General features: G+C 45.2%; 1 protein-coding gene across 8 annotated transcripts in view; it reads left to right on the top strand.

Moving 5' to 3' along the window:
* BICRAL (BICRA like chromatin remodeling complex associated protein) overlaps positions 1-27,762 on the top strand; it is a 2,181,199-nt gene that overhangs the window by 1,914,347 nt on the left and 239,090 nt on the right. For all 8 annotated transcript variants that reach the window (XM_069608491.1, XM_069608492.1, XM_069608494.1 and 5 more), the window contains one exon: positions 19,511-19,613. In XM_069608491.1, coding sequence (XP_069464592.1) covers positions 19,511-19,613 — 103 coding nt within the window. The remainder of the gene's footprint in view (positions 1-19,510; positions 19,614-27,762) is intronic.

The following is a 27,762-nucleotide window of genomic DNA, read 5'->3' as shown; positions in this document are numbered from 1 at the left end:
CCCAGAAGAAAAGAGAAAGGAGATGGCAAATGCAATTGTGTCTATATTGTGGAACTTCTGGACATTTCCTACGGGATTGCCCTGTAAAACCACCCAAGAAGGTGGTAGGAGCTGCTGATAAAAGCCATATGGAGTCAGACTCGGAAAACGACCACGCCCGACAAGGATAGAGGTCCGCTTGCCGAGCTTAAAGAAGGATACTCAGCCCTCGCATTTCATCATACCAATGGTCCTCGTAGATCCAGGGCAGCCAACGCGTATGCACGCAGTAAGGGCATACATTGATAGCGGGGCCATAGGAAATTATGTGGACTATGAATTGGCTTGCAGGATGAATCTACCTCTCTGCCGAAAAACCACCTCAGATGTCATCACCACAGTCGATGGAACTGAAATAGCCTCTGGGCCTGTAACTCATTCCACCGCAGAGATGACACTGGGTCAGGATGGGCATCGAGAGACTATTGTGTTTGATCTAATCAAAGCCCCACAGTTCCAAATAATACTGGGGATACCTTGGTTGGAAACACATAATCCTTGTATTGATTGGCGAGAGAAGTGAGTAACCTTACCGGATTGTGCACAAACCTGTTACCCAAAGAAAAATCAGCACACAGGCCTGGCCACAGTAACCACAGCAGTCATGCAACTACCTCCAGAATACCAAGAATTCCAGGATGTCTTCCAAAAGGAACAGGCAAACACCTTACCTCCTCACTGATCGTACGATTGTCAAATCGATCTCATACCCGGTTCACAACCCCCTTGTAGCAGGATTTATGCCCTTACGGAACCTGAGAACCTTCACCTACGACAATACTTAGACCAGTACCTTGCCAATGGCTTTATTCACCCATCCAAGTCCCCTGCATCTTCAGCTTTGTTCATCGTGCCCAAAAAGGAAGGTGACCTCAGAACGTGCATAGACTACCGCGCATTGAACCAGATAACTGTTAAGAACCGATACCCGTTGCCTCTGATCCCTGAACTACTAGACCAAGTGAAGGATACTTGTATATACACTAAATTAGATCTCCGGGGGGCATACCATCTGGTACGTGTAAAAGAGGGCGACGAATGGAAGACTGCTTTCCGCACTAAGTATGGGTTATTCGAATACCAGGTGATGCCTTTCGGGTTGTGCAATGCACCAGCAGCCTTCCAATACCTCATGAACAATGTCCTTCGTGAACTCATTGATGTGTATATCGATGATATTCTAGTATACTCCTCTTCAGAATCTGACCATGTGAAGCACGTCCGAGCAGTCCTTGAGAAATTGCGCCAGCACAAACTATATGCAAAACTAGAAAAATGCGTTTTTCATGCCACAGAAGTTGAATTCCTTGGGTTTATCCTGACCCCAAAAGGAGTCCGAATAGACTCACGAAAGGTGGACGCAATCCTTAAGTGGCCATCACCAAGTTCAGTTAAAGGAGTACAAAGCATGCTCGGCTTTGCCAATTTCTACCGCAGATTCATCCCAGTTTTTCACATGTCGTACATCCCATCACTGCACTCTTGCGAAAAGATAAACGCTTTATGTGGACTGAAGAAGCTGAAAATGCCTTCCAAGAGCTGAAAGCTAAATTCACGTCTGCACCTGTGTTAAAGCACCCGCGCCCTGAACTTCCATACATAGTGGAACCTAATGCATCCAGTCTAGCCATGGGAGCTGTCCTGTCTCAAAAGGACCCTGAAACTGGCCAGCTTCACCCAGTAGCATTTTGGTCCAGAAAATTCTCGGCACCCGAGTTAAACTACGCGGTTACCGATGAGGAGTTATTAGCCATTAAATCCGCCTTCAAGGCTTGGCGGCACTATCTTCTCAGTGGCAGGCATACCATTACTGTGATCACCGATCACCGGAACTTACAGTATTTAAAAACAGCCAAGGCCCAATCGAAACAGCCAAGGCCCAATCATCACGTCAACTCCGATGGGCATTGTTCTTTGCCGAGTTCGAATTCGTGATAACCTATCGACCAGGTTGTAAGAATGGTAAAGCAGATGCCTTATCCCGAATAGGGATGGGAGAGGCAGAAGTGAACCCAGAACCAGTACCTATAATTTCCGAACAAAGGATTCTTGGCATGACTACTCTACAGACACTAGAGGGCATTGAGGTAAAGATCCAGCAACTCTTTGATCCTACAGCCCTGCAGGACTGGGTAAAGAAAGGCCCAGACTACTCTGTCACCAATGATCTGCCTTATTACCAAGGGCAGCTATTTTTGCCACACAAGGAACTACAAGAGCTAGTCATTTCCCGTTATCATGATACCCTAATGGAGGGGCACCAAGGTATTGCAAAAACTGAAGCTAAAATTAAAAGGCAATTCTGGTGGCCCACCTGGCGAAAGGATATTAAATCATTTGTGATGCCTTATGGCATTTGCGCCCTAAACAAAAGTCAAAAGAAAAAACCAGCTGGACTCTTACAACCTTTAGACATTCCGCCTACACCATGGCACACCTTATCGTTAGACTTTATTACCGATCTACCTCCTCGTAATGGGTTTAACACGATTCTAGTTATTGTGGATCTTTTTTCCAAGATGGCCCACTTTATGCCTTTAAAAGGACTACCTTCAGCCTCAATCCTGGCCAAAGAATTCCTCGAAAACATTGTTCGCATACATGGATTTCCGTCCGTGTTGGTCTCTGACCGGGGCAGTCAATTCATTTCACATTTCTGGAAGAAATGTTGTCAATTGGCGCAAATCGACGTGAGATTATCGACCAGTCACCACCCCCAGACCGATGGTCAAACGGAGAGGACCAACCAGACTCTTGAACAATACCTGCGTTGTATGTTACATCAGACTGAGAGTAATTGGAAGGACATTCTTTGGATCGCCGAATATGCATTCAATAATTCAGTACATTCTGGAACTGGACAAAGCCCCTTTTATACCCTATATGGGCACCATCCTCGAACCTCAGACCTTGACTCACCCCAACACTTAGAAATGCCCGCAGTGGACCATCTACACGCTACGATTACACAAGCCTTTAAGGAGGCAACTGCACATTTAAAACAGGCGAAGGAGAAATATAAGAAAGATGCTGATCGGCATAGAAGTGATACTCCACAGTACCAGATAGGTGACCAAGTATGGTTGGCCACAAAACACATACCTCTCAAGGGAACGCAGACCTTTAACCCTAGATATTTGGGACCTTACTCTATTAAGGCCATTATCAACCCGGTGGCTGTCAAGTTGGTCTTACCTGCTAATATGCGAATTCACCCCGTCTTTCATGTGTCACTTTTGAAGCCAGTGCAACCAGGGACAAGACGAACCAAGCCACCAGACCCCATCCTTATAGACGGGGAAACAGAATTTGAAGTTAAGAACATCCTGGACTCCAAGATGGTGAAGTCAAAACTTTTTTATTTAATCGACTGGAAGGGTTACGGACCACAGGAAAGGTCTTGGGAACCTAGTGACCACGTGCATGCACCTCGATTGGTGAAAAGATTCCACCGAAATTTCCCAGACAAACCAAAACCACGGGGAAGAACGACTTTAGGAGGGGTCTTGGGGGGGGGGAGTGCTGTCATGATGCCTACCCCCGGGGAACAAGACCAGGTCCAGCAACCCCGGAAGCAGGTATCAAGTTATTTTGAGAAAGCCCAAAAACCCCTGCTAGGGGCTGTTTGGGTACGGTCCTGGCGCCCATGGTGCCAGGCTCATATGGAGAGTCAGTCCTGGCGCCATAGGCACCAGGCTCATAGAGTTGAACTTATCTGATGCAGACCATGCGGCAAAGCTCCAAGCCAAATGAGGATTGGAGGGGACTATTTTACCTAGGGACTATTTTTTACTCGGGTGGGGCTGGGGAGGAATACTTACCTGGGACTACTTTGGAGGCTATTTAAACCACGCCCGAAGAGCAGCACACGCTTCGCGTTATTCTGCATCCAGCAGCGCAATGCTCACCGTGTTTGCAAGCCTGCATCCAGTCTTCTGCCACGCCCGCCTCGAGTCTGCAGCTCCTAGAAAAAGGGAGGAACAGAAGGAGAAGAGGTTAGAATAAGAGCAAAACCTTCGATCCTTACCTGAATTCCGGATCCATCGCACCTTCGAGCTGGAAGAAAGAAGCATTTTACGTGCGCCGTCTCGCCTGCTGCAGCGCCGTGCTGAACTCACCGGCCTTCGCAGCATCCTCACGATCCACCGCATCCTTCTGCACGTTCCTGCCGCACTCTGGCACCTAAGGGGAAAACAAGAACAGCAAACGTGAGCCAAGGGAATAAACAGAGGTAATAGTAACTACCCTCATAGACTTACCTGATTACCGCCGGGGGTACTATTCCTCTTCACGGGTTGGCGCAGTCTCCATTGCATCCTCGCCATACCCCAGCCCCTAAGAGGAACCAAAAGGACAACAAGGTGAGACGAAGGGACAAACAAGGGGAACTCTTCTCACCACAATAGACTTACCCAATTTTACTGCCGGAGGCATTATTCCCCGAACTTCATATTTTCTCTCCACACCTGAATAAGGGAACAAGCCACAGGTTACATTCTGGCCTTATTTTATTGAACTGTGTAGGATAAGCCAAATCCTTACCTGAACTTCGTCAGCTACCACGAGGAACTCTTCGCTGGGGTCAAGCTGCAAACTGCAAGGAATCGGACAAGAGTGAAAGTCAGACATGTGAACTCTTACGAACTACATACTTTTCGGAGTCAATATTGTTCTGGAACTCACCAATTGCTTTGAGCCAGTGAAGCAACTGGTTATCAATGCGCCCCTGCGCTCAATGCAGGATGGAGAGCTCATCTTTTCAAACCATCAGGTGAGACTATAAGAGGGGACATCAAAGGTGATCTGTGGGGCGAACAGCGGGGGTGAGGGGATTTACGCTCAACCCCACGGGTGGTTAATTTTCTTTCTCCATTTACAGAAGAATATTCCTAGGGGCCAAGCAAACGAAGCTAGGTGGGCCAGTCCAGTCCGTCATCTCAGCCCTACGCGTCACATTGGTGGAGACCGCAGCTGTCCAGTTCCGATCGACGCCTCTGCGGGAGCCAGGTGAGTGTAACATCCTATTAATCCTGATACAGTAACAAGAACCTATAGTAAAAAAAGTATTTTAGCAAAAATGTTTCGCCACAGAGTCCTTCAGAATCTAATAAGAAGAGGACCGAAATCATCCTCAACCCGAAAAAACCTACCGCAGAAAATTAATTCTACAAACTCTCATGGACAGTGCAATCCTTCTCAAAAGGAAGTTGTTTATATCAGTGTTAAATAGGATGAAACCACTAACAAAACTAAGTACCAAACTAAAAAAGAAACTTATCAATAAACGGAATGTGAACAAAAATAACTTCTTACATATTTGTGGAGGTGAATGGAGTGTCACAACAACCACAGAACCATATTTTAATGAAGAAGCATACAAACAAAATCAAAGAAATACAATTGCCATCCATAGCAGTGGACGAGGGTATGAAAAAATCAATAATAGCATCGTGGAACAAGAAACACTGCTTAGAAAAGTATCCCCTGAAAACTCAGAATTACCTCTTGATTCGACTGAACCAGACCGTCCAGTATACAAATGGCCGTGCACGTCAATGTGTGCCATTCCTAACAAATATTTCAAATCTTTACTTCACTTCCTCAATCAGTATGTGAAAGGTAAAGACAAAATTAAAATGAAAGTGCTGCAAAATATGGAAATCTGTCCAGTGCGCAAATAGACAGGACTATAAGGACATTCATTAGCCGGCATTTCTGGACCTATTTGCAAAAGCACCTTCCATGATATCAAAAGGATATCAATACATCATTCAAATGTAAGAAATCTAGTGTATAAAATATACTATGCTAAAAGTCCAGCTTCAGAATCAGCCAATTTAAATCACACTCTTCTGCATGGTACACCCAAATATCTACAAGAAGAAATTGACCGTATCCAGAGGACATATTTTGGAAGTGAAAGCCACTTACAAAATGCAATAGTTGTAGAGCAGACTAGCAACAATTCTGCACATTGCTACCTTCTATTACACACATACAAAAAAGAAATAATAAAATTTAAAAGTGCATCGGCCGAAATACCAAACCATGTGTGTGTGTGTTGACGCAGAACGTTTTACAAAAGGAACACAAAAAATAGAGACATAGCATACAAAGTAGAAGACAATGAAGATTCCAAATGGTTTGAATTAACTCTCTACCTTTTAGCCGAAAACAAATATCAAGTAAGTGAACCCCTAATATATTGCTGTTACTGTACTACAAAACTAGACAACAACCAAACTCCTTCACGTGCTATCACAAATAATTTGGAATTGTTTCCACTACCAAAAACCCTGCAACAACTCAATTTGTATGAGAGCATCATAATTCAACAGTTCACCCATTTCAAGCAATTATACGCCTTGACCCAAAAACAGCAAAATTACCTCCCTCTGAATTGGTGAAAGGAATTTGTGGCAAAGTAGTCTATTTGCCATTAGATCTAACATAAAATGTACACACTCTAGGAGTGCAACGTTCAATAGAACATTCTTTAATTGTTTTGGTAAATGGTGTACCAACAAAAGACAAACAAATTTGGCAACAACTGGTGGACTTGCATAAAGTTAGACAAGCCTTGCAATATCTAAAAGAGAATAATGATTTTTACAAGGAAATAAATATTGAAGAAAGCTTAAGGGAAACAACTGAAATAATTGAAGAGTCATCAGAAACTGGACAATTCGAACATCTGGATCCTGATGAAGTATCCAGTCTTTTGGACCAGTACACAATACATCCATTGCATTCCAATGAAAGCATAGATGATGCACTAGAAACTTATCAAATGCGACAAACCAAAGGTTCACCAATGAGAATATGGGAAAAAAGTATAGAAGCACGTGCTTTTCCACTGCTTTTTCCTACTGGAAAAGGTGGAAGATACGATGATAGACCCACTCAGATTACGGCATCAGAATACTGCTCATTATGAATGTATTCAGAAGATCCCAGGTTTAGACAAAATATGGAATACATATTCCACCTACTCTTTGAAAGTGAACTAGCAACCCTATGTTACGGAGTTGCACACATTTTGAAATCTGGAACCCACTTTCAAAATATGCCAGCTACGCAATTAATACAAAAAGTACAAGAAAAAGATGAGGTTTTACAATCAAGTATTACAAATTTGTTTGCAAACATGCCTAGTACAAAAGAATACTGGTTCCGACGGCACAGAGACGTACGTTGTATGATCAGAAACCTTGGACCACCGACTTACACTAAGTTGTGCAGAATATGCATGGGAAGATTTACATGAGTTCCTACGTATATCAAACAGCAATAACACCAACATTCATTTATTAACACCTGGAGAACTTTGCTCTCTAGATCCAGTTAATGTCTCAAGATATTTCCATCATCGTTTCATTTCTATGCTACACTTTATTTGCAATAAATCTGTTCCACCCCTTGGAGAAGTGCAACACTTCTTTTGGAGAAAAGAATACCAAGTGAGAGGAGCACCACATATTCACATGCTTTTATGGATCAAAGGTGCACCTAAATTTGGTCACGACACTGATGCCACTGTTTTGCAGTTCATCCAAAAATATGTCACTTGTGAAATCCCTTCACAACAGACACATAGTGACCTGCATGGGCAGATTTTACATTTTCAAAGACACAAATGTGGCAAATATTGCCGGCGCAAATACAAAAACAAAGGGAAATACTACACCAAGTGCCGGTTTGGTTTCCCTAGACCAGTTACAGAAACAGGTGAAGTGAACAACTTCATGTCTTCAGTTCGACATAGTGTTAAAGGTAAATCACCTAAGAACACGTATTACATAAAAAGAACAGAAGAATCAAAATATATCAATGATTACAATGCAACATTGCCCTCTTATGGAATGCAAACATAGATGTGCAGTACATTGCAGACAATTCCACTGCTGTTGCACGATATGTTACAGCCTACTTAACAAAAGCAGAAAAAAAGAGCTTCAAGACCTCTGGGATGACATATCATCTGACAAAACACTATCTCAGAAATTGTACAGCCTAGGCATTAAAATGCTCTCTCATAGAGAATGTGGCGCCTATGAAGCGGCAGATCGTTTAACTGGTACTGCTTTGTACGGAAAATCAGACAACATAATATGGCTAAGTCTTGGCCCTGCTAAATCTAGAAAAAGAGTTCTGAAATCATACGAGGACATAGAAACAATTGCCAAAAATGATCCCAACAGCCAAGACATTTTAAAAAACTATTTACTGGACACATACTATCCGAACAGGAGTAGCACTTTGGAAAGCATGTGTCTATACCACATAGCTCAAAACGTTGCATACAAAAATAATATAAAACCTGATGAAAGCAAAGGCAGATATAGAGTCACAGATTGTGAAGGCAGCTTAGTAAAACTTACCAAAAGAAGCTTAATTAATCATATTAAATTGGCATTAAAAACTCCTAAGCAGAAAGAACTATATTACATGTCTTTGCTACTTTTTAAACCATGGAGAAAAGAGGAAGAGATACTAGATAACTATCACTGCTATGAAGCAAATGAAAGCGCTATCACTGATGTGAACTTTACGCAGTACAAAACAATGTTGCACAATGAACAGCAACATGAAGAAGAACTTCAGGCCCAACTAGATAAGGACTCTTCCGACAGTAGTCAACCTTCTGTAACAGGAAGCCAAGATCCACTAGGACAGCCACTAATAGCAACTGAGGCAGAATTAGCTATGTCAGAAGTGGAAAATACCATGTGTCCCTATCAAGAAAATATAGAAGACTTAACAGTACGACAAGCAAAACTTAACAAAGATCAGCGCACCATTTTTGAAGACGTAACAAAACAAATTGCACACTGCCAAAATTACAAACCAATACTGCTGTACGTCAGTGGTGAAGCTGGATCAGGAAAAACATTCTGAATCAAAAGCATCAGCAAGTTCCTTCAACAATTGACAAACAATAAACTGTCAGCTGTTGTAACTGCCCCTACAGGTTTAGCTGCCTACAACATAGGCATTGTCACTTTACACTGATTACTACTTCTTCCAGTAGAACACCAAAACAAATGAGACTATTACAAACTTTCTGCAGAAGCTGCAATGGAACTACGCAGAGTATTAAAGCAAATGAAAATGCTACTAATAGATGAAGTGAGCATGGTCTCCAACCTAATGTTGGCTTTGATTCACCTCAGATTGCAAGAAGTACTTAAAACAAACTACGAAAAACTCTTTGCAGCGAAACACATTATCGTTTTCGGAGCTCTTCTACAATTGACACCAGTGAAAGGTGAACCTATTTTGAAAACCTTAGGACACAAACTCTGCTGTAAAACTGTTGGCAGTATAGGAAATGTAAACCTTTGGCAACATTTCCAATACAGAGGATTAACAGAAAACATGCGGCAATCTACAGATCTCACTTATGCCAACATCCTAAAAAGTATTAGAGTTGGTGTACTATCTCAAGAAGCACAAGCAATATTGAAAAACCCACACATTCATGCACTCTATGGCGATAATACATGTGCTACTGATGTTATGAAACAATTAGCGCACAAGAATGTCAATTGTATGGCCTTAATGCCAACTCTTGCAAGCTGTTTCAAATTCAATGAAACAATGTTAAATAAAGAAATGCAACCAATAATAGAAATTTGCGCCACAGACAAACTAGACGTACATGGTATGACACCACTCATGTGTGAGCAAGCCACAACAAGACTAAATAACTTAGAAAATTCCATCTCCAACACAGCTGGGTTGGAAAAAATATTAAAATGATCCTTAAATTGTAGAGTAATGCTTAAACGTAACCTTGACGTAGAGCAAGGGCTAGTTAATGGGGCACTGGGTACAGTTGTTGGCTTTCAATCATACCCACATGACAACAACATTCAGTTTGTCAATATTCGCTTTGACAAACTTTCAGAAGTGAAAAGGATAGGGCGCTCAACTGCTCTATTCCTTCTATTCAAAGACATGTATGTACGTAGAGAACAATTTTCTCTAACTCTTGCATATGCAGTCACCATTCTTAACCTAGACAAAGCATTGATAGATATAGGAAACACAGACTTTAACGAAGGCATGAGCTATGTAGCACTGTCACGCTTATGTACACTTAACAGTCTATTTCTAATCAGCTTTGATGTAAGTAAAGTGAACGCTGATATTCCTTGCATTTTAGAATACAATAGACTACGTTCACTCTACACCCCCCATTTGAAACAATATCCTGTTGCAGAAAAAGTAAAACGTGGTAAAAGAAAACTAATTGAAACAGAAATGCAACAGAAGCTGACAGCAAATCCTTCAAAGAAAACAAAAGAAGGTAAAGATTCATCAATCACCACAAGCAAAGAAGAACATATTACGGAAAGTAATCCAGGTTCTTCTTCAAAGAAGGAAGAGAAACTCAGAAAAAAACACTCAGATACAGAACTAGCTGGTCCATTCAAATTTTCTAATGAAACTGGTGTAAGTTGCTATGCAAATGTAGCAATGAATATTCTATTTCAATTGCCACCAATTGTTAACAATATTTACTTACAAAGTACAGACCAATTGTGTTTGCAAATGTTAGTCCTTCATAGAAACGCAACAAACAATCCTGACAACACGTACAGTGTTCACAGAATAAGACAAGAATTGGACTTCGAGTGGATTGTGCCCTCCAACGTATTCCTCATTTTAGATGTATTCCATCCAGCTTTGCTGCTCTTTGGAAATTTTTTCGGCAGAGGGCGCCGTGCGTCGATGTCGTTGAGTCGATGGTCCCTCGAAGGCCTCCGTCGAGGGTGACGTCATCGGGTGTATAAGAAGCACGCGTGGCGCCCGTTGGCCTCAGTTCCGTTTTTCCGCAGTTACGTTGCTTCGGACATTCGGCGCGCCTCGAGTTCTGTGAAGAAATATAATATAATAAGAAATATGTCCTCGTCATCGACGCCGACCATGACCCCGAGATCGGGTTTCAAGAATTGCAAGTCGTGCGGCTCAAAAATGTCGATCACGGACCCGCACCGTAAGTGTTTGTGGTGCCTCGGAGAAGGCCACGACATGGAGGCCTGTTCGAACTGTCAGGCGATGATGGGGAAGGCCTTGCGAGAAAGAAGAGGAAAGCTACAGGTAGGTTGGAAGGATCGAAAAGCCTCTACCGTCGAGTCGAGACCCCATGAGGAGAAATCTCCTTGACGCGATAGGCATCAATCTAGATCCCGAAGCGATTCTCATCGCTCGTCGTCTTCATCAAAAAAATCGAAGAAACGACGCCACAGGTCTCCCTCCACCTCGTCGTCAGACGAGTCTCCAAAAAGGATGAAATGCCCCACGAAACATTTGTCTTCCGAAGAGTGGGAAGCATTCAGGGTCAAAATGATGGAGGGGTTTGAGAAGGCGCGCCGGGAGCGTCATTGCTCTGACACTCGCGCGCCCTCGACCCCGGGTGATCGTAAAAGGAAGGATAGGGAACCTTCCAGAATGCCGCGCGATAAACGCTCGATTCGAGTCGACCGCTCGAGGTCACTGACGCCGTCCGAGACCTATCACACCTCGATGGGACAATCGTCGAAGACTGCCTCGACGCCCTCGAAGCAGACCCTGTCGACGACCACTATGTCGTCGACACCGTCGACGCCTTTATCGATGCCGATGCCAAAACCCTCGTCGCCAAAGGCTCCAGCCTAGCCAGGGAAACCAGAAAAAGAGAAGGAGAAAGTTACAATACATGTAATTTCTTCAGAGCTTGGTACTACACCTCTTCCTCCTCCTCTCCCAGAGAAGGTTTTTAAGCCTCTCCCTAGGAAGGAGTTTTTCAAATCCTTGACCTCAATTTTTGAGGAACAGGAGAGATCCGATGAGGAAAATGTACCTTTTGGATTGGAATATGGCACCCCAAATGTCCCAGAATGCTTGATCTCAGAGGAAAGCAGAATGAGGGATTTGGTGGAGTCTTTACATAATGCAAGTGGCATTGACACTTCTCCTGAGAATGAGTTTGGAGACCAGATCCAGGAGAGCATGCCAGTCCATCTTACCGTCAGTTGATGACCAAGGTGGTAGATTACTTGGGATGGGCTAGACCACCTGCATGCCAGTCCATCTTACCGTCAGTTGATGACCAAGGTGGTAGATTACTTGGGATGGGCTAGACCACCAGCCCAATTCGTCCAAGACGATTTAACAGAGATATTGGACCATGTTCCCACTGAAGACCCAGTACTACCTTTTCATGTAGCCTTACAAAACAGGGTGGCCAAGAATTGGGAAACTCTGGATTCTATTCGTCCGGTAAATAAGTCCCTCGCATCAAAATACCGCCCAGCCAGTAGCGACCCCGGCTATCTGTCAAAACATCCAACTCCCGAGACTCTGGTCATACAGGCAGCCACAGCTTCCAATAAACTTGTGTACCCGTCTATCCCTCCAGACAGGGACGATAAACGTGAGGATGGTTGGGCACGGAAGCATGGCATTAAAATCTGCCAACTCCACATGTGCCTTTGCAAAGTTTTCATACACTCTGTGGGAGTGCATCGCAATGGCGGCGGAGCACATACCAGAAGGGAAAGAAAGGGAAGGTTTCCTAGCCATCGTTAGAGATGGAAAGGAAGCCATGCAGGAATCCCTTCAATCTGGGTTGGACACTGCGGATAGTGTAAGCAGGTCCATGGGCACTAGCACGGTAATGTGCAGGTTTGCGTGGTTACGGAAGTCAGGTTTTGCACCGGACGTACAGAACCGCCTTCTGAACATGCCTTTTGACGGATCTCACCTTTTTGGCAACAAGGCTGACGAGAGCCTTGAGAGGTTGCAGACCTCAAAAGCAGCGGCCATATCTTTAGGAGCTGCTATTAGGCAACCTCAGCCGTTTCGTGCACAAGGGCAATCATCGAGGGACGATCCTATCGTCATTACACCTCATATGGAAAGGCGAGAGGAATGGCCAGTCAAAGGGACCAAAGAAAGGCCACTCGCGGTGGACGAGGAAAATGTGCTAAGCCAGCTCCAGCTGCAGCCTCTTTGCCATCAGGGGTTGCAACATCCGCCACAAAACCACTTTGAGGACTTGCACCACAAAACACCTGTAGGAGGCAGGCTGTCACAGCATCTCAAGAATGGCGAGCCATTACTTCAGATGTTTGGGCTCTAGAAATAATAGCCCAAGGCTACTGCCTTCCTTTTCTTAAGCAACCTCAAAGCAATCCACCAGGGAGACACCTGTTGAAGTCTTCAAATCCGCTCCTACAACAGGAAGTTCTAACCCTGCTGGAGAAAGGTGCCATAGAACCAGTACCTGCAGCGGAGAGGAACAAGAGATGATACTCCCCGTATTTTTTGATCCCCAAAAAGGACGGAGGACTGAGTCCCATCTTGGACTTAAGAAACTTGAACAAGTTCCTCAGGAAGGACAAATTCAAGATGGTTACCCTTTCTCAGATCCTTCAGGCCCTTCAACTTCAGGACTGGTTGGTGTCATTGGACCTCCAGGATGCTTATTTTCATGTGCCGATTCATCTCAAACACAGAAAATACCTGAGGTTCGTAGCTGGCGACTCACACTATCAGTTTCGAGTCCTGCCATTCGGGTTGACCTATGCCCCGAGGGTCTTCACCAAGTTAATGGTAGTGGTGGCAGCGCACCTCAGGAGAGGGGGGATTCATGTCTACCCCTACCTGGGCGATTGGTTGATCAGAGCGTGTTCTGCCGAACAAGCACTGGATCATCTGAAAGTCACCTGCCACTTACTCCACAAACTGGGCTTCTCCTTCAATTTCAAGAAGTCACAAATGACGCCTTCCCAACAGCTTCAGTACATAGGAGCTGTACTAGACACATCCTTGGGAAAGAGCTCGCCTCCCAAGACGAGGGCTCAAGACATTCTTCAGATGGTTTCCAAATTCCAAAATGCCCAAAATCTCCAGGCTTACGACTTTTTAAGGTTGCTCGGCCTCATGGCATCCTGCATCTTCCTGATGCCAGAGGCACGATTGAGGATGAGATCCCTTCAATGGGCTCTAAAGACTCAGTGGTCCCAGTTCTCGGGTCAAATGACGGAGATTCCGAACAAGGTCAGACAAGACCTTCTATGGTGGACCTGTACAGAGAACATCCTAAAAGGAGAACCTTTTTGGCAACCATGGCTGGAGATCACAGTAGTGACAGACACCTCACTCCTGGGGTGGGGAGCTCATGCCAACGATCTGACAATCAACGGTCGTTGGTCTCCATCGGAGTCCAAACTACATATCAACCTTTTAGAGCTGAGGGCAATCAGACTAGCGCTGAAGGCCTTCCTGCCATCTGTTACGGGAAAGAATGTCCTGATAATGACGGACAACACAGTGGCCATGCACTACCTAAACAAAAGAGGAGGTGTGGGGTCACTACCCCTGTGCAGAGAGGCAATGCAGCTCTGGTATTGGGTGATTCAGGAAGGAATCTCTTTAACGGCAATTCATCTAGCCGGGGTAGAGAATATGATGGCAGATGCTCTGAGCAGGCAGAGCACGGTGTCCCACGAATGGGAAATGGCTCAGGAAGTCATTCAAGAGATCTTCGCCCTTTGGGGAACCACCTAGGTAGACCTATTTTCAACCAGTACCAACCAAAAATACGAAAGGTATTGCTCAAGGAAATGTCCTCCGAGAGGAGCCCTGGGGGACGCGTTCGTGGTGGAGTGGAATTTCCCACTATTGTATGCGTTCCCTCAGATTCCCGTCATTCCTCAGGTCATCAGGAGGCTGAGATGCTTTGGGAACCCCATGATCCTAATTGCCCCGGATTGGGCCAGGAGAACGTGGTATCCGGACCTTCTAGATATGTCCATCTGTCCTCTAGTACGTCTTCCTCAGAGAGAGAACCTTCTCTCTCAAATGGAAAGTCAGGTTCTCCACCCAGAGGTCAGAACACTCAACCTTCATGCTTGGTATCTGAAAGGCTGAGATACAGGGATTGGAACCTTCCAGATGATGTTATGGAGGTGTTGCTTTCGGCAAGAAGGCCAGCAACAAAGTCTCTATACCGTTGCCGTTGGAAAAAGTTTTGCAACTGGTGCAGGGAAAAGAATGTCGATCCTTTCCTATGTTCTATTCCGGAAGTACTATCTTTCCTTCTGACCCTAGCACATAGAGGCCTGGATATCAAAACAATAAAAGGTTACCTTGCGGCGCTTTCCATTTTCAAGCGCTCATCGGAAGAATGGTCCTACTTCAAAATTCCTTTGATAACACAATTCTTAAAAGCTCTCACTAATGTGTTTCCTCCTCACCCATTTCAAGTACCTATTTGGGATCTAAATTTAGTCCTAAAATTCTTAATGCGTGCCCCTTTTGAGCCTATGCACACGTGTCCATTAAGATTACTAACGTGGAAAACAGCCTTTTTAGTTGCTCTAACATCAGCAAGAAGAGTGAGCGAATTGCAGGCACTGTCTTCTGGGCCACCCTATACTGTGGTCCATAAGGACAGAGTTGTATTGAGAGCTAAACCATCATTTTTACCAAAAGTAATATCTGATTTTCATTTAAGTCAGAAAATTGTTTTACCCTCATTCTATCCTCCACCTCATCCTTCTAAGAAGGAAGAAAGATTACACAGTCTGGATCCAAAAAGAGCTTTAAGCTTTTACATCTCTAGACTTTCTAGGCTTAGAGTGGATAACCAGTTGTTTATAGGCTACACAGGAAGGAAACTGGGTCAATCGGTAACAAAACAGACAATTTCAGGCTGGATCATACTTTGCATTTCAGAATGCTACAGACTAGCACAAAAGGACCCACCAGAAGGGTTAAGGGCTCATTCCACAGGGCATTGCCTCTTCCACGGCCCTTCAAAGAGGTGTCCCAATAAGGTCCATTTGCGAAGCAGCAACTTGGTCTTCACTTCACACCTTCTCAAAATTCTATAGCCTGGATGCTTCCCAGTTTAGGGAGCTGACTTTTGGAAAAGCAGTGCTTTATTCCGCCATCTAAAGGCATTGGTGGGGAAAAACTCTGACCCCTACTCCAGAGGAAGTATGCAAAATACTACTTTGGGAGTCTGTCTAAGATGAGGAATACGTTGGAGGACACAATCCACTCGAAGAACAAGTTACTTACCAACTGGTAACGCTCTTTCGATTGGATGTTCCTCCAACGTATTCCTCATCGCCCTCCCAACCTACCCCTCTGTAGATTTTTCCGGGTTATTGCCATCTCAAATTCCGCAAGGCTGATACCTGTCTGCCAGCACAATCTACCAGTATAAGATCACAGGCAAAAAAAGAGGGAAAAACAGAACTGAGGCTAACAGGTGCCGCGCGTGCTACTTATACACCCGATGACGTCACCCTCGACGGAGGCCTTCGAGGGACCATCGACTCGACGGCATCGACGCACGGCGCCCTCTGCCGAAAAAATTTCCGAAGAGCAGCAAAGCTGGATGGAATACATCTAAGATGAAGAATACGTTAGAGAACATCCAATCGAAAGAACGTTACCAGTTGCTAAGTAACTTGTTCTACTGTGCTCGAATGGTGAGATTCACTATAAACGTACAGAAAATCCACAAGAATTTCTAATGTACTTACTACAAGTACTGGAAAACAAAAGCATACCTATAAATGAAATCTTCAAGATTTCATACATGTGGAAACATACATGCACTTTCTGTAGCAATGTGATACAGGAACAAATCCCAAATGAGCAATTTGTGTATGTATCCATACCTAATTGTGAATCCATTCCATTTCAGCAACTTGTACAAAATGCAAACCATGACAGATTATGTACCATGTGCAATTCAGACAATCGCTCCACCTTACTGATACAAGCACATAGTAAGTTCATAATACTTATGCTGCTACGTTATAATGCAGATGGTACCAAAAACAACTGCAAGCTGACTGGATTCACACACGGTCAAGTGTCACTTGTAAAGAAAACCTTTACAACAGTAGGTATAATCTACCATGCAGGAGCTACAACCAATGCAGGTCACTACACTGAATACATTAAAAAGAAATGTGGATGGGTGGAATGTAATGATAGCACCATTACTCTAAAGCAGAGATTGCCAGATAATCTTACAAATGTGTATTTAATCTTCCTAAAGCAAAAATGTAATAACTAATGTGTACTTCAACATTACCAAAAAGTTAAGTAAAAGACTACAAACAGTTAGAATACGCCAACAGGTATCTAACTGCCCAAGAGTGTATAAGGACGACACAGATAAATGAATATCACAGAACTGTAACAACAAATGCACAGTTAGAATACGCCAACAGGTATCTAACTGTTGTTAAAAATCGCCAACAAGGCAACAAACATAACATTATTCAGAAAGAACACAGAAACACTAAAAGAAAGCAAAGAAATAGTTTGTAGCATAGCAAATAAAGGTTTTTTTAATCCGACAAGGATTTTTTTCCCCCAGACCCAAGGATTTGAACAACAAACACAGAAACTGAGCAAAATGCACAGTACACTGGTTTGTAAACTAAATATGAGGATAAAAAAAGGTAAACTGTCTATCATACAATGAAATAAATCTTCTTAAAATGCAAACACTAACATGCTTTTTTCTTTTATCACAGGAATTAAAAAAGGCTAGTTCTGCCAAGTACTACGGTCATGTAAAACATATATGGATTCTGAACAAATTAAACAGTAAGTATAATTACAGTCATTTCATACATATGTGAATCTACACGGCTAATCACCAAAGCATATCGCAACCATTGTGACTTCTAATTTCACTACGTATAAAGTTGGTTTTGGAAGCATGGCCTTCGGCCATGCTCCCAAAAACCCTACGCCCTCCCCACAACCACCTGAATGATGTTTCATAGTACGAGTGTACCTATACCTGTGAAATGCTGCAGTAGTTGTGGCCACAGGCTACAGACTTGGGTGTAAGGCCATAGGTTTGTCAATGTATGGGTATGCAGTATATAAAATCCATAGTGGCTTACAACTGCAGTGCTTACAACTTTGATCTTGGGTGCATGGCCTTTGGCCATGCACCCAAGTCGCTACATACTCTCCACAACCATCAGACCCATAAGCAATACTACAGCCGTATCCATTGCTGTGACATGCTGTGGTGGTTGTGACCAGGGCCTAGAGTCTTGGAAGTATGGCCTACAGCCTACGGCCATGCACCCAAGACTCTAGGCCCTGGGCACAACCACCACAGCATCTTCCACCCATGGTTGCTTATACTTGAGTAATACACCCATACAATGAAACATTGTAAGTGTAACATGTACTCAATTTGTACCCAAGACTCCATGCCCTGTCCACACTTACCCGGTCCTATATTACAAATGTTTCCTACCCTTCACATACTCAATAAAGGCAGTCCATGTTTAAACTATTCAAGATGAATGCTGAAATAACTTCCATCGAAAAGACTTCACATATTTGTATCCACCAGAAGGCTATAATTGGACCCACGGAATTCCTAATGTGGGAGGAGGATTGTAAATGAAATGACATTCGAATTTCAATTGAAAGCGGTGAGGGCAGCTGACCTGAAGACGAATCTGAAGAGGAAACTGAGAAGCAAGAAAGGAGGAGTGAGATATAATCCAATACAGGCCAGGACCTCAAGCAATCTATGTTGAATCTAACAAACACCCATCATGTGGCCCACACCTGAATAATGGAGGGGTGGGCATATAAGTTTGAGCAATGTGGGGGAGATTCCAGAAGGACTAGGAACACAACCCTCAGCCTAATTTAGGGACCATGAAATCTGAAAACAGCAGTCCCCTTGAAGTCGAGTCCCCCTGGAGAGTGAGAGGTGTGACAAAAATAGATGTAATTCCGGATATCTGGGATTCAGGAAGTAAGTAACATGTACCTTCAGTCATGTGCTCCACCACATGGCCTCTGCCTGACCAATGTAAGAGCATAGACACTGTGGTGATGCTGAGTTGATGTCAACAGGTCCAGGCACACAATCCTTCCCAGACTAGCGTATTTCATATTGTGTCTGTTCAGGTTAATTGAATTTAATTTTATTTTTTTGCAGTTTTTCCATTTGATGTTGAAATATTTATTGTTTGGTTTTGCTACTATCACTTTTTTATTTAATGATAAATCATATCTTTTACTGCTTTGCTGCGTAGTTGGTTTAAATTGCACATCACCTTTGTGTTATGAAGTCTACATTTAATTGATATAAAAACAATTAAATGAATACACTACCATGACTATTAATAAATGTAACTTTCATTTTTATGCTAATGAAAAACTGACACCTGATTTTGGATTAGAGCTTTATGTTTAAGTACATAATGATATATAATAATTGAGCTTGTGAGCAGGATTCTGTGTGCATTTTATTTGGACTAGATAGATCCATGTAGTTTTAACTTCAATTAATTAAAGTGTGTTTTATGTACTTGTTTTCATGATTTCTGCAGCTCAAAATCAAAATAATTCTACTTGATTCAAGAAAGATATTCCTGTTTTTGTAGGTAAATTTTGAATGTTTCCTTTTCAGCGGGTAAATCCCTCAGCAGAGATGGTTATGATTGACCGAATGTTTAATCAGGAAGAAAGAGCAGCTCTTACTCGTGAAAAGCGATTGATAATAGTTGACCCTGGTAAGAAGCAATACCTTTTAAATCTAGCGATAGAAAAAATATTCATAGCCACAAACACTGCTACTGAAATTGTGAAGATATGTAAGCCAGGCTTAAAAATAAATCTGGATACTTTGTCATTCTATAACTTTCATGGAAACCCTTGGTTTGATTTGATTGCTGCTCGTGCCAAATCAGTTTTCCATAACTCTAACCCTAAAGTAATTAACTAGTTGGATCTTCAAACCAGTAATGCTTTTTTACCTTTTTTTTTATTTCTTCATTAACTTTTTTAAACATATAACAGTTACAATATTTTGGCATACATGATCACATACTTTCCAAATGTAAAATGAAACTGTTACCTTTTAACTTCCCTCCCCCTACCCTCAACTGCCTTAGTAAAATCTCCCAACATTTAGATCACATTTTGCGACACATTCGTCTTGGCTTTGTCCTGTGTGGTTTGGGCAGTGTTTTCGCCATTACCCTGGTTAAACAATGTTACTGTTATGGGAATCCACTGCATTATGTCTGTTCCAAGTTCCTGTTTTTGCTCCCCAAGTGCCTTCTCCCACATCCCATTTTCTGCTGTTGACCATTTCCTCAGGTCTTTATCTGTTGATGCTTGGGCCATTGGTGGCTTTCCACTGCATCGCTATGCTGCGTTTGGCCAGCACATATATCAGGTCTTTAATCTTCCCCATTGTTTTTTGTTTAGTGTCTATTCTGAAGAGCCCCAATATTCATGCCTCCGGGGACTGGATGTCAAGGTTAATGCCTCCAGGGCCACTCTATTTCCTACTTGCCTCCAAAATTCATGGATGCTATGACATTCCCAAAACATGTGTATCATGCCTACATTTTCTTCCTTACATTTAGGACAAGCCTGCTTACCCGCTCCTTTAAACTTTGCTATTACGGCTGGTGTCAGATATGCCCGCTGTGTAACATAAAGTTGGAGTAGCTGTAGTCTAGCATTTCTAGAGAATTTTTTATGGTATATGACTTTACTATGCCACTCTTTGTCTTCAAATGATCTAGCCAATTTTTTTCCCCATCCTCCTCTGCACTTCAATTCAACCTTAGAGTGGTGCTCTATCAATACTTCATATATTCTGGATATAGTGTGCCCTCCCTCTGAGGTATTTATGATATTTTTGATGTCTTCACATTCAATTATATCCCCAGTGACGTTTGGCCACCTACCATTTATTGTACTTAGCATGGCCCTATGCAGTAGGCATTGAGTAGGAATCCTGCAATTTCCTAAATTCTAGCAACCTATTTTCGTTCCTCAGGTCTCCTATCGTAGCAATACCGCAACACTCCCACTGTGCTTGCACCCTTGCCCTGAGTCCCTGTTCGTTGACATTATCGCCACCAGGGGGGTCTGTGGTGATATTGGGTCTCTAATTGCCATTGTTGCAGGTCCTCTGCCATATCTGTATGCCCAGCTTCACTAACTGTGGATGGAAGTGCGACTCCCACTGGGGAACCCATATCAAGTCTCTCAGATATAATATTTGTATTGCTGGCTGTAGGAGAGTCATCTCTGCTGTAGGGTCATCATCCATCCATTGCACCACATACTGTAACTGGCCTGCCAGGAAATACAGCTCGAAATTGAGGATCTTCATCCTTTCTTGCGCATAGGGCCTATGCATTCTGTTGAGTGCGACCCTGTGCCTCCCCCTTTCCCATAAGAAACCCCTGCACAGTTTGTCCAGGTCTTGGAAGAATTTCTTGGGGATATTGTATGGGATATTCCCAAAACAGTGAGTAAGCCTCGGCAGTGCAACCATTTTTAGAAGGGCCACTCTACCTCCTACCGACAATGGTAAACCCCAAAATTGCAGTGATTTGATAAAGCCCTCTTTAGCCTGTATTGTGTTATGTTATGATATGATATGATATGATTGGTTATTTATAACGTGCTTAATACCCAGAGGTTTCTAAGCACGGACCTGGGGTTTGAACCTGTGTTGTTTCATGTCGTATTGCTTCCAAGGCGAGCGCGTTGCCCCTGAGCTATCCTCCCGAGACAAATCACATGTTGCACACGTGTTGTATTCGTGTTCTAGCTTGGCGTCATGATACATGTTCAGCCCTAGGTATCTGAAGGAGTTTCAACTCCACGTTGGGGGAGAGCCGGCAGCTCCGCGTCTCCATCCGCCGCCAATTTACCCTGCGGAAACAGGCAGGATTCGCTTCTTTTTATTACAATCCCAGTAAGTATGCCAAAATTGTCGAGCACCTCTAACATGTATGGTAGGTTCACCTCTGGGTTTCTCAGGTATTATAGCATGTCATCTGCATAAATTGATAGTGGGCCTCATTACAAGTGCTCCGGTCCGGAATTAACGCAGCTGGTATAACCATACCGGCACCGTTTCCGCGTCTGCCTAATCCTGACCTGCGAACCCGGAAACAGCACCACCTCCAACCGCCACCACGGAGTTAAAGCTCCCGTAAACTCCGCCTGAAGGGAAACTCCTCCGTTGCCGGCAATACGAAACACCGCGAGCATCACAACTAGCGCGGGCATGGAAACACTGACAACAAAATGGCAGTAAAACCGTGATCACGGTGGCGGTACCGCCGCCACAGCAAACATGACGTTAAACTGTGCCTGGTGTCCTGAATCAGGCCACAGGTGCACCAAATGAGCCTAGCTGGACCCAGCAGGCCACTGGGTGCGTACAAAAGGGCCACACCCAGCCCAACCCAAAACAGAACCATGCAGGCAGCAGCTCTAGGAGCATTGGGACTGGGCCTACTCAACCATCCGGCAGCACTGCACATGATGGCAGCAATGTTGCAGAGGAGGAGGAGGAGGCAGAGGCGTAGGAGGCGCAGGCGGCAACAAGCTAACCCTGTACCCATGGAAAACCCCATTGTCCAGCCGGCAGCACCCCGCAGGCAGCCTGCAATACCACGCATCAGGGCCTCACCCTGGAACCTCACCCCAGGACAGATCCTGTACATCACTGGCCTGATAGAGGACGACATCAGCAGCCACATAGACACCCACACCGCCATCCCCCCCTCCTGAAGGTCGTGTCTGTACTGCACTTTCTTGGCACCAGTACCTATCAGCACACAGTCGGTGAGCTGCACGGCCTATCACAACCCTGTTTCTCAATAATCCTGGTTCAGGTACTGGATGCCCTGTTGCGCCATGTGTCTGAACCGATTGCCCTACCCCGTACCCTCCCCCAGGTGATTGCCACCAAGTTGGCCTTCCATGCCATAGCAGGCATGCCAAATTGCATAGGTGCACTCGACTGCACCCACATTGAGCTGACAGTACCACGTGCAATTGAAATGGTGTTCCGCAATAGGAAACAGTACCACTCACTGAATGTACAGATGGTATGTGATGCGACGCTAGTGATTACACATTGCTCCGCATGTTTCCCGGGCTCAACCCATGACTCAATGGTACTGCGGAATTCAACATTGCCACGGTACATGGAACGCTATGCTGGACAAAGCACATGGCTATTGGGTGAGTACAGCTGCCAATGCTCCGGACCTGTGTAAGTGGGGTGTGTGTGTGTGACCAGGGCAATGAGCTATGTGAGTGGGCTGCTGCGACTGCACATGCATCACCACCCGCCCATCTACTGAATAGACAGCAGAACCCAAACTTCACAAAGCAACACAAGACAGGTAGCCACAGTGTGGTCGTACACACCCTGCCACCTGACACACACAGCCTGAACTCCCGCTGGCGCACACACCTGGAGCCACAGCAAACCCCCCCCCCATAATATGCAACACAGCACTCACAATGCACATGATGGCTGTACGTGGGACGTCCTGCATCTACTATATCATCACTGTGGAGTGACCCTGCCATGTGTGCACATCACTGCACAATGCCGTACTCACAAGCCACATGCACACCAATGCATTGGTCGGTGTCCATCTGCCAACCCCCACTATGATGGCCATAGAAGATTAACACCCATCAGTGAAAACACTGCATGACACATAGGCATGAATGAACAATGACACAAGATTGCACTGCATCTGATGAAGACATGATACTACCAACACTGACATGTCTCCCACATCTATATCCCATGTAGGAGATTCCGGATATGCACTCACGCCATGGCTGATGACGCCTGTACGGAGGCCAAGGAACAGGCATGAGGATGCGTACAAAAGGGCACATGTCCGCACACGTGGCATGATTGAGAGGACATTTGGACTACTGAAGGCCCGGTTCCGCTGTTTAAGCAGATTTGGCGGATCACTGCTGTACAGCCCAGTGAAGACGGGTAAAATTACGCTCATCTGTGCCCTGCTGCACAATCTGTGCCAGTGCAGGAACATTCCAATGCCCCCAGACGGAGATGGTGAAGATGGGGATGGTGACGGAGATGGGGACGGGGATGGGGATGGGATAGCACAACCACCTCCTGGGGGTCCACTAGATGGACAACGAGCACGGGATGCACTGATTCGCAATTTACTTTTGAGAGACAGCACATCCACAGCATTTCAGGGATATGATGATGCCACTAAATGAATAATGGGTATTTCCGTGACCAGATTGTAATTGTCCCTATGGGTCGGCCATGTGTTTTCGGGCATGGATCTGTCGATCATGGAGAAATTTCCTGTGGACCTTGCCCGACTTTTCGTCCACTAACCAAACGATAAATCAGGATGCTGTGCGCCGACTTTATGTGATAATTCTATAACTTGCCCCATCGCCCTGGCTGACCTGCTTTTGCGGCACTAAATCATATCCCCCGTCCCTGAGCCTGACATCAACAAAGCATTCATATTCCCCGCCTCTCTCCGTGACGTTACTGGGCTGCCTAGCCAAACACAGATCATCTCACAACACAGCGCGTAACAATTCGGAATATGAAACTGTGGTTTAAAAGCAAACAGCAAGATTGTACAATTGGTAAAGTACATTTATTTGACGTCAAATGTTTAGAGAATATTCAGCAATTCGCAGTTGTCTTTGCTCTCGATCTGCAAAAGTTCATCTTTAGTCACGCGCTGTTCCTTTGCGGTACACAGGGTGTTGGTTTACGATAAAAGAAGCACTATGGTCACACTGATAATCGCAAGGCTGTTCCAACAACGAGGCACTACCCCACCGTAACGGTTGGTATGTTGCTTCTAGCCGCTAGTACCGCGTAAGGGCATATTGGTTCTTGCCGATCGTCCCATAAAATGGTCAGGGTGGTGAAGTTGTTGACATGGAGCTGCACCCGGCAGCTGAAGAACCTGTCGGCCGGGGTCTGAAAATGATGGCATTGGCAGTAGGGAAGGATGTACCTGTATTAAAAACATGAATTAGTCTCTCCAGCCGATCTTCATTGAAATTATTCATTTCATTAATTGGGCCTGAAACTATTTGCTAGCGAGGATAGTGCAACGGAGTATGTTACGTTATTCCCACTAACCCACCCCCTCTCCTCCGCCTTTTGCAGAGCCGCCTGAGCGCCAGGGGAGCACTTCGGCGTTGATAGTGCGCGGTACAAAATGCCACATGGAACGAACAAGTCCAACTTAACCGGCCTTTAACGCTACTCTATTGTTAATATATTCCAGGATAAAATCATCTAAAGGGTTACTTACATTAGATTTGCATTTTCCATTGTCTAGGCGTAATGCAGTCCCTAAATACCACTCCGTCTCTGCCAACGATCTTTCTTATAGTGAACAAACATGAAAATCGGTCTTGTTTCTGAAATTTCATCCTTATCATCTCTTACGTTATTGCCCCCCTCCTTCAAAAGAAGTCTTTAGGCACGGTGCCTGTCTGTCAAGGTCAAAAAACAATAGAACCTTATACTGCGAGTCGTGGGCAATACATCGAAGCAGCTGACCTTCACTGTGAAAGTGCATACATTCTTACTTTGCAACATTCTGTGTAAAGCCATCCCTGAGAACTTGAATTCTACACTCCATCTTTGTATTTTGTCCGCGTGCTTTGCAGCCCTAGAGAACCATAAATATGGAGATAATTGTCTATTTATGTAAAAGAGAGATTTATCGTTTGTTTAGTGGATGAGGGGTTGGCTTGGGTCTGTGGCGAATTTTACTGCGATCAACCGATTAATGTTTGGAAGCGCATGGCTGGCCCGTAGGTACAATAAAAATTTGGGACCGGAAATACCATTTAATTGTACTGCATATGAAATGACAGATGTCCACTCATTATGGTACTTTTCAAAGGTGTTGTATTTTCGATAAACCTGGTAAGAAAGTGCATTGGGTAGGTAAGCTGTACACCCGTGCCCACCCACCACCCAAACGTACACACCCCCAACCAGGCCCCAAACAACTAACCCCCTAATGGACCTCCCCCACCATCCAAACGTATCCACCCCCCTACACCCATGGTGTCCCCAAATGTCATGTTGACTGGCATCCCCACATGCCACTATTTGCGGGTGCGCTTATGCGGTGCCGTGTCCTTGCTGGCGGCTCCAGTCACCCGACTAGAACGCCTCTGTGTCCTGGCAGTGGCAGAGCTGGATGGGGTGGTGCTGGCTGAGGTGACTGTCGGTGTGACTGTGGGCAAGCGCCCTTGAAATGCCTGCTGGGCTACCAACATTGACTGAGCACTGCTAGATTGCACTCTGTTCCCTTCCCTGACATGGCGTGCCAGGGTGACAATGGTGGCCGCAAATCGTCCAATCGACCTGGAGAGCCGCCGCACCGACGTAGCATTGCTCTCACGCTGCAGCCTGGCCTCCTCCCGCTGATGCACGGCCTCCTCACGCTGCAGCCTGGCCTCCTCCTCCAGCTGACTTTCCACCAGCTGCGTCAGGGTGGCCTGTTGTTGCTCAAAGTGCTGCAAGCGTGTACTGAGCTCAACCATGGAGGGAGTTGGGGAGCGCATGGTTGTACTGCTTCGGCCTGCATGGCCGGGCCACTTCCATCACTTGATGCAGCCTCCTCAGCTGTGCAGATGGGCTGCGAATCATCATCCGGGGCTAGGGTGGTTGCTTGCATGGGGATGGTGGCGTATGCTGGTGTGCCTGGTGTAGCCGGTGTGCCTGATGTAGCCGGTGTGCCTGATGCAGCTGGTCCTTGTGTGCTGGAGCAGCTAGCATCATCCTCCTGTGCAGAAGTGCTGAGTTTGGTGCGTGCAGTTGGCCGCTGCATTGCCTCTTGGCCGTCGCTGTCACTTGTCTCGACTGTGCGGATACAGAGGGCATGCTGTTAGTTGTGTGATGTTACTAGATGTGTCCATCACATGCATCCGACATGATGATCCACGACCACTTGCATGTACACACTTGTGACTATTGATGCACTCAGGTGTGTGTCTGCTTTCAGTCAGGCACGCACTGTGTGCATTTCCAGGGTTCATGCTTTGGGGATGTGTTACTTATCATCTGGCCAGTCAGTGGGTCCATTGGGTCACTCCTGCCCTGTTGGGGGGGGGGCATTGTGAGTGGGTCCATTGGGTCACTCCTGCCCTGTTGCAGGGGGGCATTGTGAGTGGGTGCATTGGGTCACTCCTGCCCTGTTGGGGGGGGGGCATTGTGAGTGGGTCCATTGGGTCACTCCCATTCACACTTATGGCTTTGTACTATGTGCATTTACCAGCATGTGCAGGTGGGCTCACTCCTGCCTCTGCCTCTCCTATGCCGTGGATGCCTTTGAGGTGCATGATACTGCTGCAGCGCTCCTCTCACGGTTGCAACTTGAGAGGGGATGAAGGGCCTCCACCAGTGCCAGTGCTGTGTTGGCGGTGTGCAGTCATGAGGTTGCGCACCCGGAGCCTGAGGTCATCCCACCTCTTATGGCAGTCCTTCACAGAGCGTGTGGTCACACCGACCGCTGTGCACTTGCGTGCTGCCTCCGCCCACACCTCCTTGCGCCGTTGCTAAGTGGCACACGGCTGGTCTGCACTAAAGAGCATTTCCGCATGCTCAACAATGTGGTCCACCAGAACTGTGAGCTCAGCCTCACTAAAGCGCGGCTTTCGCTGTCTGCGTGCTGGTATCCTAGATGCCATTCGATGAGTTGTCAGTCTCAGGGAGGTAATCTGACCTGTGGTGTCTGAAGATGGCAGTGGATTATGCTTTGTATAATGGCCGCCTCTCTGTTTCCGTTTTTTTCCCGCTGTCATGCTGTTTCCGCTTCCGGTGTTTCTGTGTCAGCGGGGGCGGACACGGGT

The sequence above is a fragment of the Ambystoma mexicanum genome, chromosome 4q (assembly GCF_040938575.1).
Source record: "Ambystoma mexicanum isolate Mex_15411 chromosome 4q, UKY_AmexF1_1, whole genome shotgun sequence".
NCBI classification, from domain to species: Eukaryota; Metazoa; Chordata; class Amphibia; order Caudata; family Ambystomatidae; genus Ambystoma; species Ambystoma mexicanum.
The sequence above is the reverse complement of the archived record's forward strand: the minus strand, read 5'-3'. Positions and strand labels throughout refer to the sequence as shown.